Source organism: Fringilla coelebs (assembly GCF_963513975.1).
Source record: "Fringilla coelebs genome assembly, chromosome: 4".
NCBI classification, from domain to species: Eukaryota; Metazoa; Chordata; class Aves; order Passeriformes; family Fringillidae; genus Fringilla; species Fringilla coelebs.
The window spans coordinates 61835499-61849760 of record NC_140032.1 but is presented as its reverse complement, the minus strand read 5'-3'; the positions used below and the strand labels follow the sequence as shown (position 1 = coordinate 61849760).

Below are 14262 nucleotides of genomic sequence, written 5' to 3'. Positions count from 1 at the left end.
TTTAGGGACCAGAACTAAAATGTCTTTCTGCTGCTCCTCTTTTAAATAATCTTTTAAAATGTTGTGGCTATTACTTAGTATCTCATGTGTTATTAAATAATTTATGATGGTATCTGTTAGAACTGCTTGCACTTACTCAAGTTGCATCTGGAAGTTTTAACAGTCAGACATTAATCAGGCTTCTTAATACTAATGAATTTAAGTTTCTTCTTTGCAAAAGCGTGTAGGAAGGAAAAAAAAAGACCCAGGTGATTATCCAAAATTCTATAGTATGAAAGAATGATTTAGGATCAGAAACTAAAGTGACTGGAATTATGGGCATAAGAACCTCAAAACCATGCACTGGGGTCAACATTAATTCCATGGATATATGGTTGGGACTCACAGTGATATCTCATAGGATGCTTTATTTTTTGCAAAGTGTTTGGGGGTTTTTTGATTGGTTTTTTGGTTGTTTTCTCTTTTTGTTTCTTTTAATGGTTTTGAATGATGGCATGGCATCACAGAAAGAGGAAAGGAGGTTCTGAAGGGTTATAACTAATACATTGAATAACATTTCATTATAAGATGGACAGATAAAACCAGAAAAATTTAAGGCTGAACACAAAGTGTTTTGGTTTTGAGGGGATTTTTTGTTCATATGAAAATAACCTTTCTTCAGGTCCATTGTCATTTTCTGAAGACAGCTCTGTTATCATCAGTCCAGTTTCTAGATTTATGAGCAGAAATTATGCTTACAGAAAATATCTCTCAATGTGTGCTGCTAATACTGCTGTTAGAGCAGGTCCTTCTGTGACAACCCTCTGCCTCAGCATTCCTGCCTCTGCAGCACTGAGCTGTGAGCTCTCAGCACCATCCACACCCCAGTGTGCTTCACACAGCTGAACCTTCACACACATGACTGAAGAAACAGGACTGCAAGGAAAGAACTGGAATTCCAGAAACCGAAGGAGTGCAGGGTATTTCAATTACCTGACAATATCCTATGTTTGGATTTCTGAAAGCATAAGCTGTCAAGACTCTCCTTAAAGCAGCAATACCCATCTCATTCTGGAATGCAGGGTGTTCTGGAAGGGAGCGGTGCAGATCCCTCTCTATCTCTTCAGTAGCAAGATTGTATTTTCCCATTGATTTCTCCACTAGGTCCTCATAATAGCCAGGATGAGTGGTCATTTCATTAATGGCTCCTAGGAGTAGGAGAAGAGTATTATAACCCGGAGAAAATGAAAATTTAGCAGGTACAGTAGTTCAACATGATAATCTGCTCCCCTTCCATTCCGAGTGTCACCAAGAACTTCGAAAACAAATATGAAAATATTATTTCTTTAAAGGTGATTCAAAAATTTAAAAGGAGGTGCTTTGGTGATTATCAAATCACCTTCCTGTCTTCTCTACAGGCATTTTTTATAATGAGGTTAAAATCCCTCTCAGCCGGAGCAAAACAGGAGGCGTGAAGAACAAACCAACTGTGCAGTCACATGGTATCACGAGCTCCGTCTGCAGCTGGCTGTGGGTTTGGTTATCCTAAATAACTCAAAACTTGTCTCTGAGAAAGCTACTTGTCCTGGGAACAGCAGATTAATGTCTGGTTGCAGAAATGATGACATGTCAGCCAAGAGCAAGGGACAAAAGCTCATGAGTTTTACTCCTACTTCTCACAATGACACTGTCATCTTGGGCAGGGCACTCAGCCTTAAGGATACCACTACATGCTCACAGAGTTGCTATGAGATTTCACTACTGACTTTACAACTTCTCCGCAAACAAAATCAAGTGTCAGTAGCATAAAGTAATCTACATAGAAAATATGAGTTATAGACACACACTGAAAATTAGTCCAAACTGGCTGGACACAATATAGGACACGAAACAGAGCTCTGCATTCCTGCAGCTATCTTCTGAAAACATTCCTCTACTGCCCAGCAGCAAAGAGAAAATGTACATGACTATTTATTACTGGGGAAGAAATAGAAAACAAACTTGAAAGCATCATTAGGTCATCAGATAAAAGGCTCTCGTGCTCATATCAGAAGTGGAGTGGGCAGCAGTGGTAGTTATCTTGGGGAGGGTAGAGCTAAAGAAGGCATATGGTGATAGAAGAATGCCTGAGGTACAGGTTATGGAGAATGCCTGAGGTAGGATTGATTTCCATATAACTAGTAATAAAATTCTTCAACTTCAAAAAAAACCAACTTTAAGTGGACACATATCTAGAGAATCCTTTATGGCACAGAATCCCAGACAAATATTTTCATACCATTTTTTCACGTAATGGAAGCATCTAATAAAATGTTAGAGTAGCTTTTTTTTAATACATCACCCCAAAAAAAAAAAAGATGGTGGTTCCATGCAACATGTCTAAACTTTGAAATTCGTTGCAACAATTGCTGTGAAGGCCAAAAGCTTAACTGGATCCAGAAATTATTAAATAAATGGGAATTAGGCTTGCTGGTGGTTGCTGAACATCTAGAGGGTCCCTAAACTACTGGCTTCTGGTTACCAAGCATGTGTTCTGCTTTTTATGTATTCCTCCTTAATTATGTGAGCCTGTTTGAGAAAGGGCATTCGCTGGTCTGAAAAGAAATCTTGTCTAAACTTGTCTGGTGCCTACTAACAATCACAGCCTTACTTACTCCAAATATTTTCAGACATTTATTATGTGCACCTTTAATCACTTTGAATTCCCTTCTTCCCTCATGCTTTTGCTTATATCCCACAGACACAATCAAGCAGAAACCCACCTGAAAAGAGCAGCCAAAGTTCCCCTCTCATGCTTTCTGGAATGCCCTTTAGCACAAGGTCTCTTGTTTTCTCTGTACGATACATACAAACCCCTTGGCCATATTCAGCAAAGTGAATCTTCCAGGCCTGTTCCTTCAGGAACTCCTTGGCCTAAAAGCAAAGAGAGGCAGGCATAAAGATGCAGCTTCTCTTTCTAACACTCTGACCCACTAAAATCTTGAGTGCTAAAGAGCCTGCAAATATTCTAACCTTCCAAGTGAGCAAGAAATAATTTGGCTACAGTCCAGTTACCTTCTTAATGGCCTGCCTCCTCCCATTTCCTAGTTTCTATGCCAGTAGACCTTGCTGCTAAGTGAAGCAGTTATACTTAAGAGCAGGAATACAACCTCTCCTTGAATTACATCCAAGTTTGCTTTTACGTAGTGAAGTTATTTGTACTGGTAAAACAACATCATGTTCAAGCCTTTACTTCTGTGAAAAATACTGCCTCTTCTTAACTGTCTGGCAGAATGAAACTCTTCTGAGTCAGCAACATGGGTTTTAAGGCAAACAAAATTTCACTGCCTTTTCAGTCAGGTGGAGCACTCAGAGGTGTATTTTACCAGCTTAGGGTTGAACTCCTCCGGTGACCTGCGCCGATACATTGTCATTAAAGCTTGAGTTGCTGTTGGAATACCGTTATCATTGAGGTTGAATTGTCGTTCTCCCTCCGACTCAGAGCTCAGGCTTTTGTGAGGGCTGGCAGAAATTAAACTACTTGACCTTGTAAACACCTGTAGAAAGCAGTCACAAGCAATACAAGCATAAAGATGAGCCAGTGTCTGGACTTTTTACTTCACTTTACTTCAAAATGTACACAAGCTAACAGTTAACAAAAACCTAAGCCAGTAGAAATTAGACCAGTAGAGAATAATGAAATAGCTTCCAGTTTCTCAACAGCTCTCCTGAAACACAACCAAATTCTAGAACTGGAATTGCTAGGGTAATGATAAGCCTAAGTAGCCCTGGGCAATTGAACCAGCTCCCTTGATCTGTCAACATCATGGGACTAGACTGTGATTTGTAAGAAAAGTATTTTGAAGAAAAAGGATTTTCTGACTCTCGAACAGATTTGAAACTGCATCACAGTAAAATCTCACGGAGCAGTTCACGCCAAATGCCTGAAATTGCAAGTCAGTCATGCATATCTAGACACGTAGTCATATTACAAATTGTAGTTAATGCTTACAATTAATTTGTGTTTATAATTCAGTAGGTAGAACACTTAGATCCATTTACAGCAAAAGTTCCAGCACTATACATGCCTACATGCTCTGGTATACGACAACACAGTAATTATACCTCACCATCAACAAAGCAAGTAGAAAAATTCTTGTAAAACACACTTGGCAAACAGGTAGGGCTTCTCAGGACAGTACTAAGGTATGGCTTAGGACAGACTTGGAATGTGAAATCTACCTACATAATACCAAAATGATACACCACAAAAGCCTCTTCTACTTTGAGATCTGAATTACTATACTTTGCTGCGTTTAACAGAACTGATGAGGTTGTTAATATGTTCTGAATTTCATACATAAAAGCTGGAATTCAGCAGAAAACTTGACATTCAAAGCACCTAAGAAAAGTGCATCTAATCATAACTTTTAAGAAGTATTTACTTAGCACACATATCTAAGGATGTGATTCAGAATTGGGTCATTTGATGTTCAGGACAGGGCTGTTTTATTCCTGTTAGGCCAAGTGTTCCAAAGTTCACTAGCAGTGCATATACAAACCTGCTCAGCTCAGGCATTGTTTTCAGAAGATTCAAAAGATGGGATTTAGCAGATAAACTCTTGAAAAAAAGGAGTTTCATGTCAACTGATAATTTCTTCAAATTATTAAAATTCCACAATTACATTTCAGTTGGACAAGTAAATATAAAAAGTACTATTAAAAGTACTAAATATTAAAAGTAGATATTGAAAGTACTATTCAATCAACCAGTTAATTAACTATGACACTTTCTCTTATGTATAACATGAAAAAGACAGATATCCTAACTGACAAATTTTAACACTTCAGCTCAAAAGCATTAACAAAAAAGAAGTCACATTACTGTGCCTAAAGGTTTAGCTTTACAAAAATGTAAAGGTGTTTCCTCTCCCCACACCAGTTAAAATCCTCTTCTAGTAAATGATTCATGCTCCATCACATACCTCATCATCTGAGCTGATATAGCTTCCAGAAATATTTTTATCCAAGTATATTTTTGAAGTGGTTTGTTGCAGGAAGTCTGAGATCCTCTGTACAAGGAAGTCTCTGTCTTTCAAGTTGGCAAAGAGGAATGTCATTCTGTTTTTTGTGCTGATTGACAGTGGGCTGGGCAGCACACTAGAGCTGTCTGCCTTTTCCACAATTGTCACCTAGGAAGAAACAGTTGCTACAGCTTAAGATCTTTAGTTAATCAAGCTGCTTGGTTTAAGAAACCATCTTAATACAATAAACCCATGCTTCTTTCCACCCTTATATCAAATCCCTATGGACACCCTTTGCCAGAAAACATGGTTTGCATACAAGGGCTTACAAGCCTGAAAGATAAAGGCTGTAATCCCTCCAACAATTGGTTTCAATACATTTTTCATCAAAACTCCCCTGCATTACTTAGCTGATTTTCCTCAGACCGTATTTTAAAAGAATCAGTAAAACAAAATTTCATCTGTAGGATACAAATCTATCAGGTTTTTTGTAGGACTTCCAAATCCCTCTCTTGCTTCCTAACACTGTGAGCACAGGCCACAGAAACCTTGGCCTACCTTTTACTGCCAATACACGTAAATAAACCATTTTTGAGATGGTGCTCCTGTACAACTGTACTATAGTTGCATACTGTGAAAACAGTTGCATAGTAGTATTTTAACTGCATTTTCACAGTACACAAGAAATTGCAACAAAGGCAAATTAGCCCCATGTCTTCCCTTACAAAGGAAAATACCTAACCCTGTGAGGTGGGGGCTTCTGTATGGCCTTCAGTTGCTAGGGAAACAGTCACTAATCTAACTGAACTCCAACCTGTAAACAGAACTCATAACACAATCTACTGAGTACAGGGAACGAGTTCCCTGAGGTTTTGGTAAAGCACATTAACACAAAGAAATCTCAGGGATAAGTCATACATACACTGTTGATGAATTATGTAACAGCTGTGTGTCCCAAACATTACCAACTATTACCTTATAAACATATCAATCCATCAAGTTTGTGCAGTTCATACATTGAACAAAACACAAATCACAATTGTAAATACTTTGAACTACAGCTTTTATTACTTTAGATGATTTCTTAATGAAAACTGACTTACTGCCTTCAGAATAGAAAGCGGGACATTTATTGCTAGGACCTTGACTTTTGCTCCTTTAACCCTTTTAAAAACAGAAATCAATGGTAAGACATGAGTACTACAATATTAATAGCTCTAGCTAAATGGATGAGTAACCATTTTTCATGTATTCTCTTTGAAGACTTAAAGACTGCAATGTACCACTCATGGGCTAAACCACTTCTCTGCTCTCCCCACCTCCTTTTATTTTTCTGTTAACTACAAATCTACTAGTTACTTGTTAACTTAAAGGACTTCACTAATAGCATATTGAAGTTAGCTAAAAAGTGTTCCCTATGTTTCCTGTTCCACTTAAAAAGCTGTTCGAGTGCAATCAGCACACAATACAGGTAAGTTCTAAAGGCACAGGACAGACATTATTAAAGCAAGCTTAATTATATAGCTCTGCTATAATGAGAGCTGATCTCCACTTATTCCCTATTCAATAGAGACACACACATATCTGAAGTGCTTTGTCTTGGAGAGGGCTCCTGCTGAAGGTGCAGTGAGCAGTACAGTCAGTCACTGAAAAATATCTTTCCCCTTCATAATTTCTGAATCAATGCTTTGTTATTGTCTCATCTGTCAAAACACCTCCAGGATATTACAGACGATTGGAATTAACTTAGGGTTTAACCTAAAGCTTTAATTAGATAGAAAGGTTTCCTTTAATTACTAAAGGTACTGATCAGATGTTCTGAGGACTGGCACTACCCCCCTGGTTTACTGTTCTCCTTGCTGGTGCTGAGACTTGAAGCTGTTCAAACAGAAGCATTTACTCCTTCACCTACTTCTGTCCCTTAAAGCTTTAGAGCTGCTCTGAATCCTGTGCTGCTGTGACTGTGGCTATCAAAAGCAGTTCCTGATTCTGCATTCAGGAAAAGAGGTCCTGTTAAACGAAGACTTTGACTCCTCCTCCACCACTTTACCTGCAGGACTGTCATTCCCTTTGATTGTCAGACAAACAGTGAAACCATAATTGAATGTCTCATCCCAAACAACCAAAGTTGTTGCAACAAGCTGCTGAGAAGCTGTACTTCAAAGTTTCTGAATATGTACTCGTTTTACACAATGATTTGCAGGGGAAAACAGTGCCTTGAAATCTTCTGTGGTTCTTCACTCAAGCCAAACTGTCCTTGGTTACATCAGCTTTGCTACTATTTCCAAAACTTACTTACCACAATTTTCCATTAACCCACAAATCAAGTCAACCATAAAAAACTCCCCAACATAATTAGTTTTTTATTGGATCAAACAAACTCTTCTTACTGATGATTTGCTTTAAGTAACCAGCTTTAAAAAGGGAAACACACCAATTGGAAAAATACAGAAAAAATATTTTCCACATACAAGAATAAACAACTGCAAGTCTGTGTGAGGGGCAATTCAAAACCTTAGGATTATGAATCTTTTTACACCTGATGAAAGCAAATCTTATCTGACAGATTCTTTAACAGAATTTCCACTTATCCAATCTAGGAAGTTTCACCCTCCACTCCTCCCTATAAGGCACAAAAAATGTAAAACTGGGCTGTAAATCAGAATACAAGTTATGAGAGAGGAAGAACTCACAAGGATTATGAAAACTGATAAAAAAAATTCCACGTGAGCTTTAGCACGAACCATGAACTAAGATACACTGTCACTAAATATTACATCAGTACGGCATGCTCACAAGAGATAAACAGGATGAAAAGAGGCTTTTCTCCAAAAAGAATCAAAAAAGAAATAATAGTAAAAAAACCTCACCTAAATAAAAAAAATTCAAAGCTAGCCTGAAATATCTAATGAGACATTGCTTATTTATATTGCCCTATAAATTAAAAAATACAAGTATTTACCTCTCGAAGAGGGATAATAAGGCTGCACAAGTTCTCTTCTTTACTAGTAAAGCAAATGTAGTTTGTAGAAACAAACATCTGACCCAAAATATGCATTTTGTTGAAAGGAGTCCAAAGAGTACAGTCTGTGTGTCCATCTAATTTCTCATCCTTGGGAAGTCGGAACAATGCACGGTATCTCTCGCTTTTTGCTCTGGCATCAAGATCTCTAAAAAAACCCACAGAAAGATTTTCTTAGTTTAGGGAATGTATTAATACATTTTAAGATGTATTTTATGCAAATCATTGCAAGTTACCTGTAACAAATAACTCAGCTAAGCAAGGATTGTACAGCAAAAAGTTGGAAATAATTTTCCTATAATGGTAATACACTCTTTTCTTTTGGAAGGTTCTAAAACTACATTAAAAAAAAAAAGTCTGCCATGAATGAATCAGACATTCATCCTTACTTCTCAGAGAGGAAAGACTGAGTGAGCTTTCCATATTCAGCCGTACTTTCTGAGAATATATACAATGAATCCATTTTTTGCTAATAGTAATAAAAAATGCTTCTTTGAGGCTTTTTTATTAACATTATGGAATCCTTAAGGTCAGAGTTTGGTAACAACTTCAAGACTTGATAATGCATTCAGTGCAAAACACTCAACAGTAAGGACAAACAAATGTGATACAATGCATGTCAGACATCACTAAATCATGTGAAATATAAACAAGCACTGGCTATAATTCTGTACAGTACACTAACATGAATGACATATAAAGAAAAAATGAAAAAGAAACTAACAAGCTGAACTGTGATCTAAAAGAAGAAAAAATATTTTCCAGATAACTTTTCATCCCTTAGAATTTTATGTTAATTTTTGTAGCGCTGTTACCTAAACTATATTCCAGATAGAATTAAAAATCTAGACTCCAATTTCTCTATTCCAGTGATAAGACCAAGTATGAATGCTAGGAATAGTTCTTAATAACACATTAATCACTTTATTACCTTCCCATACAGACAAAAAATGGCCTCACAACAGATACCAAAATGTGGCCAGTGTCAGGAGATACACTAAAGAGCTTCTGAACACATGAGCATTTGGTTCGAGAAAGTTTATTTTTGCAGCATGCTCGTATTCCTATTTCAACAAGACACCAAATAATTACATTTTAATAATTATTCACATTTTGCCACTATTGGAATCAATCATTCCTTTTGGAGTAGCAGTAAACGGTCAAAACATTAGAAAACTTTTGGACAAAATCCTGCAAGTAAAAGGACTGAGGAGGAACAAATGAGTAAGAGCTGATGCTACCTACCGTTTTAGAGCAGATACTTTTTTTGGGGATTTCTTTTTCAGTTTGGGTAATGACCTGTCTTGTTCAAATCCTTCATTGTCCAGAAGCTGTCGCATAGCTATATTGGCAAGCTGTTCCATTAGTTTAAATGTCTCACTGATATTAAGGAATACTGAAAAGAAATGTTCACTTGACCTTGTGCTCACTTTGATCATATCAGGGAAGAGCAGTGTAGCATTCTTCTCAAGCTGAGTGATATCAACCCAACGGATAACTAACTTTGCTGAACAGGAGCAAACAAAAAAAACCAAGATTCAGTACAAAAATGAGCATATTCAGGAGCTTTTAGCTTCCTCTTCCCATAAAATGCATTCAACTGACTTTTTCTAGCATCCTGAAAAGTTGGGAGCACTGCATAAATAGATCAAGTTTGTACAAACAAACCACTGTCACCTGACAAACAGGAGATAAAAGAGTTTAAATATAATTTACTTTACTTACAGAACACCACACAAGCATTACAAAGCTATATAAGCTAACATGACTTATCATTATCACTGCACTTGCTCAGACTCTGATGTCCTCTTTTCCTATGGAAGCAAAGAAACACAGTCTAAACACATCAGACAGGTTTGTGTTATTTTTAGAGAGTAAAAAGTTTCAAATATTGCAGCCACAACAGAACCTAAGCTTTTCTCCCAACACCAATACAGGTGGTGTCCTTAAAGCAGGGGCTAAATCCCAAGACTGATCCATTGCCCATAACCAAATACTGCTGAATTGTTCATGGTTTGAATTAACTCCCTGTAGAGCAGCCTGCTTGCATCCACACCGTGCAGTTCTTTATACTGGGTCTCCTCTGAAACCTTTCTCTTGTTCTGGTGTTGAACATATGCAGATATGTCATTTAAGGTTGCAAAGTCTGCCAGAGTAGTACTTGAGGATTGTGTAAGAGCAAAAGAGAAGGCCAGAACTGGTGTGATCTTGTCCCTATTCCCTTTTGGGCATAGCTCCTGAGGTGAACCATGTCCCTAGACAATGCCAAATACCGTTTTACAGACAACTACTTTGAGAAAGACCAAACAAACAAGGGAACAAGCACACAGTTAGGCAGTGTGGCAAATCAGGGAATTGCTCTGTTTCTCTTTCCCTCAGTAGTCTCTGTACCCTCAGTGATCAGTATGTGAAAAGTAACAAGCTACAGGAGATTTCCTAACCATTTTTAGATGCACAAATTATTGTTCTACTGAAAACATACCTTCCCTGCCCATGAGAAAAGAGTAAAAGCAAAGGTGATTAATGCTGAGATACACCCAGCCCTGACGGGGAACCTTCCCCTTCCAGTAACTGCAGGAGTAGTAGTTCACTAATTTCTCTTCCTCTGGCATCCCAAACAGCTTGTGAAATTTCACTATGGCTTCCTTGAATTTTTCTGTGTCATCATCCTCTTTGATGCCATTGATCTTGTTGTACTCAGCAATGATGCCCTGGCAGGAAATAAAGAAAGAACACATCCTGTTAGTGGCCATGGGCTATCAGATATTCTAATTCCCACTGCTATCCAGGCCACAGGGCACTGCCAATTATTGCAATGCCAAGGAAGTCGTTCAGTGAGCTCTTATTGTCCTGCTCACTCTTTGGCTTATGTAGTTATTTACTTTATTCAAGGCTTTCTTTCTGATGACCTTACTCCCTACTGTGCCCATGTCAAAATCAACCAAACACCAACCACTTGCCAGGACCTTGTTTTAAATTAACCAGCCTAACCCAAATACTCTTAACAGCCCTGTGAAGCACCTATGATCTGCAGTATTGTCCTCTTCCTCCTTCCTGGGGAGACAGACATTGTATTTCACATTAATTTTTTTTTGAAGGGAAGGGAAAAAGAAAAAGGGAGAAAAGGAACTGTTGTTCTTTAGGGAAAATTTTATATTACTTCTATGAGGCCTCTTATTGTGGACCTTGAGCATAGAAGAGCAAGGTGGGGGAGGGGGGGGAGAAAGAAGAAAAAAAAATCTTCAATTAGATTTACTATAGGGTGGAAAAAAATTTCCCCCTTTCAGGTGCAGATAACCTTCATGAAATATGAAGAGGCAACAGGTCAAAAGATGTTTTTTTAAAGACTATAGTGCCTTCTGTTTTATACTGAAGCTGTTTCATTTGCTTATTTTCCCAATCTTTATTGTCTTTTACATAAAAGTTATAAAATTTTTGCCTTTTTGCCTTCAACTTCCTCCATATTTACATGAAGAGCAGAGTATAAGACAGAGAAACATTGTTCACATTTAGTATTAGTCCAAATCTAAGAAGTAACAATTTCCTTAAGGATTATATTTCAAAACACAGATGGCTTTACATATAAGGTATTTCCATGACCATCTCTAGCACTTATACCTGATTCACTGGAGAAACACAAGCAACTGTGGGATTTGTAAGAGAGCTGACTTACTATACGAAATGTTAAAAGAAGAATGAGACAAAGCCAATTCTTTGAACACACACCAATAAATACAGCAATTTTTCTTACAAACTTTGAACAAAGTATGTATTTTTAGATAATTCTTAGTACAAAAAAGGACTTTTTGCCAGTATAGTTATTATCTGACCTATAAAGAGAAAAGGAAATTCTGAGAAAACCCACACTCCCACTTCCCACCAAGGAAACAAATCAATGAACTAGCAACCCTAACACCTGTATGAAGTGCAAATGCCAATACTACAGGATTTAACTACACAGAAGAGAGGGAGGAGACATTATGAGTGCATGAAAAAACATTAAAATTAAGCCTTGCAAGGGAAAAACAGTTGCACAGACAACTGTCAAAGTTTAAGACAGTGCAATTAATTTTAGAACTTACAATGCCTTAAGACCTGCCTCTATATTTATATAGGTTTTTTAAAAATCCCACTGCTCTAAGCTATGTGCACTATTCCCAGTTTCCCTGATTTTTACACACGTGTTGCTACTTAGCATCTGGTATTCTTTCAAAAAGGCAGAGCAGCCTGGGGACTACCAGCTCCAATTTGTTTCAAATTCACATCTCTTTTCTTTCCCCAGACATATTTATCACTAACAACATTTGCAGTAATTAATACACTACCTGTATTTTTCCTCTGACAAATGTATTTATGTCATTCTCATTTTCAAAGATTGAAAGAGTTTGCAACAAATTCTGTTCCAGCCATTCCCAGTGTTCAGTGATTTCCTTCCTCGAGCAACCTATATAAAAACAAACAAACAAACAAACCAAAAGACACAAAATTAATAATTCACTAGCATCAATGTCCCTTTAATCACAAACAAAAAACTCTAAGAAAACTTGCCAGTAAGATGAGATGCAATATTTCATTAGATGCTGTCCTTCTGGAAATTCCAAAATTTTCTCCCTTTTTTATTTAATTTAACAGCTCCAATGAAGGCAACAGAATGCAATATTCTATGCAACTTCCAGGGGAATGTCACAATTCTGGTTGTAGTACAGATACATAAATCATGTTGCAGAACAGCCTACATATGTTATCAATATTTCAGAACCACAAATGATTGCTGCTGCTGCTTCTCCTTAAAACTACTGGATGCAACCAGACCTTTCTAGAACTCAGGAGGTGGTCTGAAAACTATTTTATCTCTTGTTGGCTTTAACACTGCTGTAAAAAGCAATGATTAAATGCATGAGCTATGTATATAAAACTAAACTGTCATCAGAAAAATTGCTTAGCTTGTAAGAGCAGTGACAAGCAGCGCAGACACACTATCATGATGAACTATTTCTTAAAGCTGTCTCTTTCTGGTTTGTGGTTCATCAATTATTTTTCATCCCTTCTTCTGAAACTGCTTTGGCTGATTATTCTCAACCCATAACAATACATCTCTTTTTTTTCCCGGCTGCTTTTTGTCTCCATTATCTCACTATTTACTCCCCCAGTCTCCCCTACAGCAGGTCACACAATCAGCCCAAAACCTACACCCCAGTTCTCAACAATTCACCATGACAGGCTAGGTCTTTTTCTTTGCTTTGTTCAGGGCTAAAATACATACTTGCTGCAATGTTTTAAACTACAAATTTTTACCTATCTTAGCATATAAAAGTATTCACCATTTTACAGACATGGGCCTTTTAGGTAAATTAAGCAATAACTCTGACTCTCAGGAAAGGAGAAGAAACCAAATTTAACAGTTAAAACACTGCACTTCAAAATACAGAGCCCATGAAAATGCATATAAATTACCATTAAAAAAAAAAAACTAACAGCAGTTCTATATCTGAAAAACACACAAAGCACACAAAGCCACTGTAAGCCAGTGGTTTTATAGGTGTAGAAGGATCTAAAAAAGTTGCTCACTTCCAAACAGAATTTAGATATAGCACCATTTTCACCTTAAACTGAGCATAGCACACTGGGGGGGACACTGACATGGGACACAGAAGTGCTACTACAATATGAAAGGCTATTCTTGAAAAGTAAATAACAATTCTCCAGCATAACTGTGACACCTTTAACTCAACCCTGCAATGGGGAAAGGGCTGTTAACAAGACTTCCCTCCAGAGCTATAAGGCTTCAAATTCACCAGCCAGAATCCTCACAGGGCCTAGAGGATCAGTAGAGTTAATATCCAAGACAATTCACATCCAAATCTGTCTAAACAGACAGATTTTAGAGCAGACAAACCTCCCTGGATTACTTTCATCCTCAGAATACTCTTGCACAGAGCAAGACCAATGTCACAAACAAATCACAAAACAATCGCATTTCTTCGAGTCGCTCTGTACAGCTACTTACTGAAGATGGAGATTATTTCTTTATTGAAAGCATGAGAAAAAGACAAATTTCTGTAAAAACAGATTACAAGTACCAAATAACCAGCAGTCTACCCTTAGGGAACAGGGAGGGACAGTGCAGAGCAAATTCAAGTTGCATAGCTAAATGCAGCCAAAGCCCTTAGTAATCTGTATAATTTTAACACCCCTTGATCAGTTCAGAAGGAATTGCTTTAGTTGCAATTTCATAAAATAACCACAGCGCTGAGCCTT

The 14262-nt window shown here is 37.5% G+C and overlaps 1 protein-coding gene across 2 annotated transcripts in view; it reads right to left on the bottom strand.

Moving 5' to 3' along the window:
- TBC1D9 (TBC1 domain family member 9) overlaps nucleotides 1-14262 on the bottom strand; it is a 48558-nt gene that overhangs the window by 17321 nt on the left and 16975 nt on the right. The window contains exons 3-11 of one of the 2 annotated variants that reach the window (XM_084205135.1): nucleotides 12330-12448; nucleotides 10487-10715; nucleotides 9435-9511; nucleotides 9250-9359; nucleotides 7945-8152; nucleotides 4944-5150; nucleotides 3345-3515; nucleotides 2742-2892; nucleotides 973-1187 (exon numbers count right to left, since the gene is read on the bottom strand). In XM_084205135.1, the coding sequence (XP_084061261.1) occupies nucleotides 973-1187; nucleotides 2742-2892; nucleotides 3345-3515; nucleotides 4944-5150; nucleotides 7945-8152; nucleotides 9250-9359; nucleotides 9435-9511; nucleotides 10487-10715; nucleotides 12330-12448 (1487 nt within the window). Of the gene's footprint in view, nucleotides 1-972; nucleotides 1188-2741; nucleotides 2893-3344; nucleotides 3516-4943; nucleotides 5151-7944; nucleotides 8153-9249; nucleotides 9512-10486; nucleotides 10716-12329; nucleotides 12449-14262 lie in introns of both variants that reach the window. The other variant, XM_084205134.1, reaches the window with a different exon arrangement.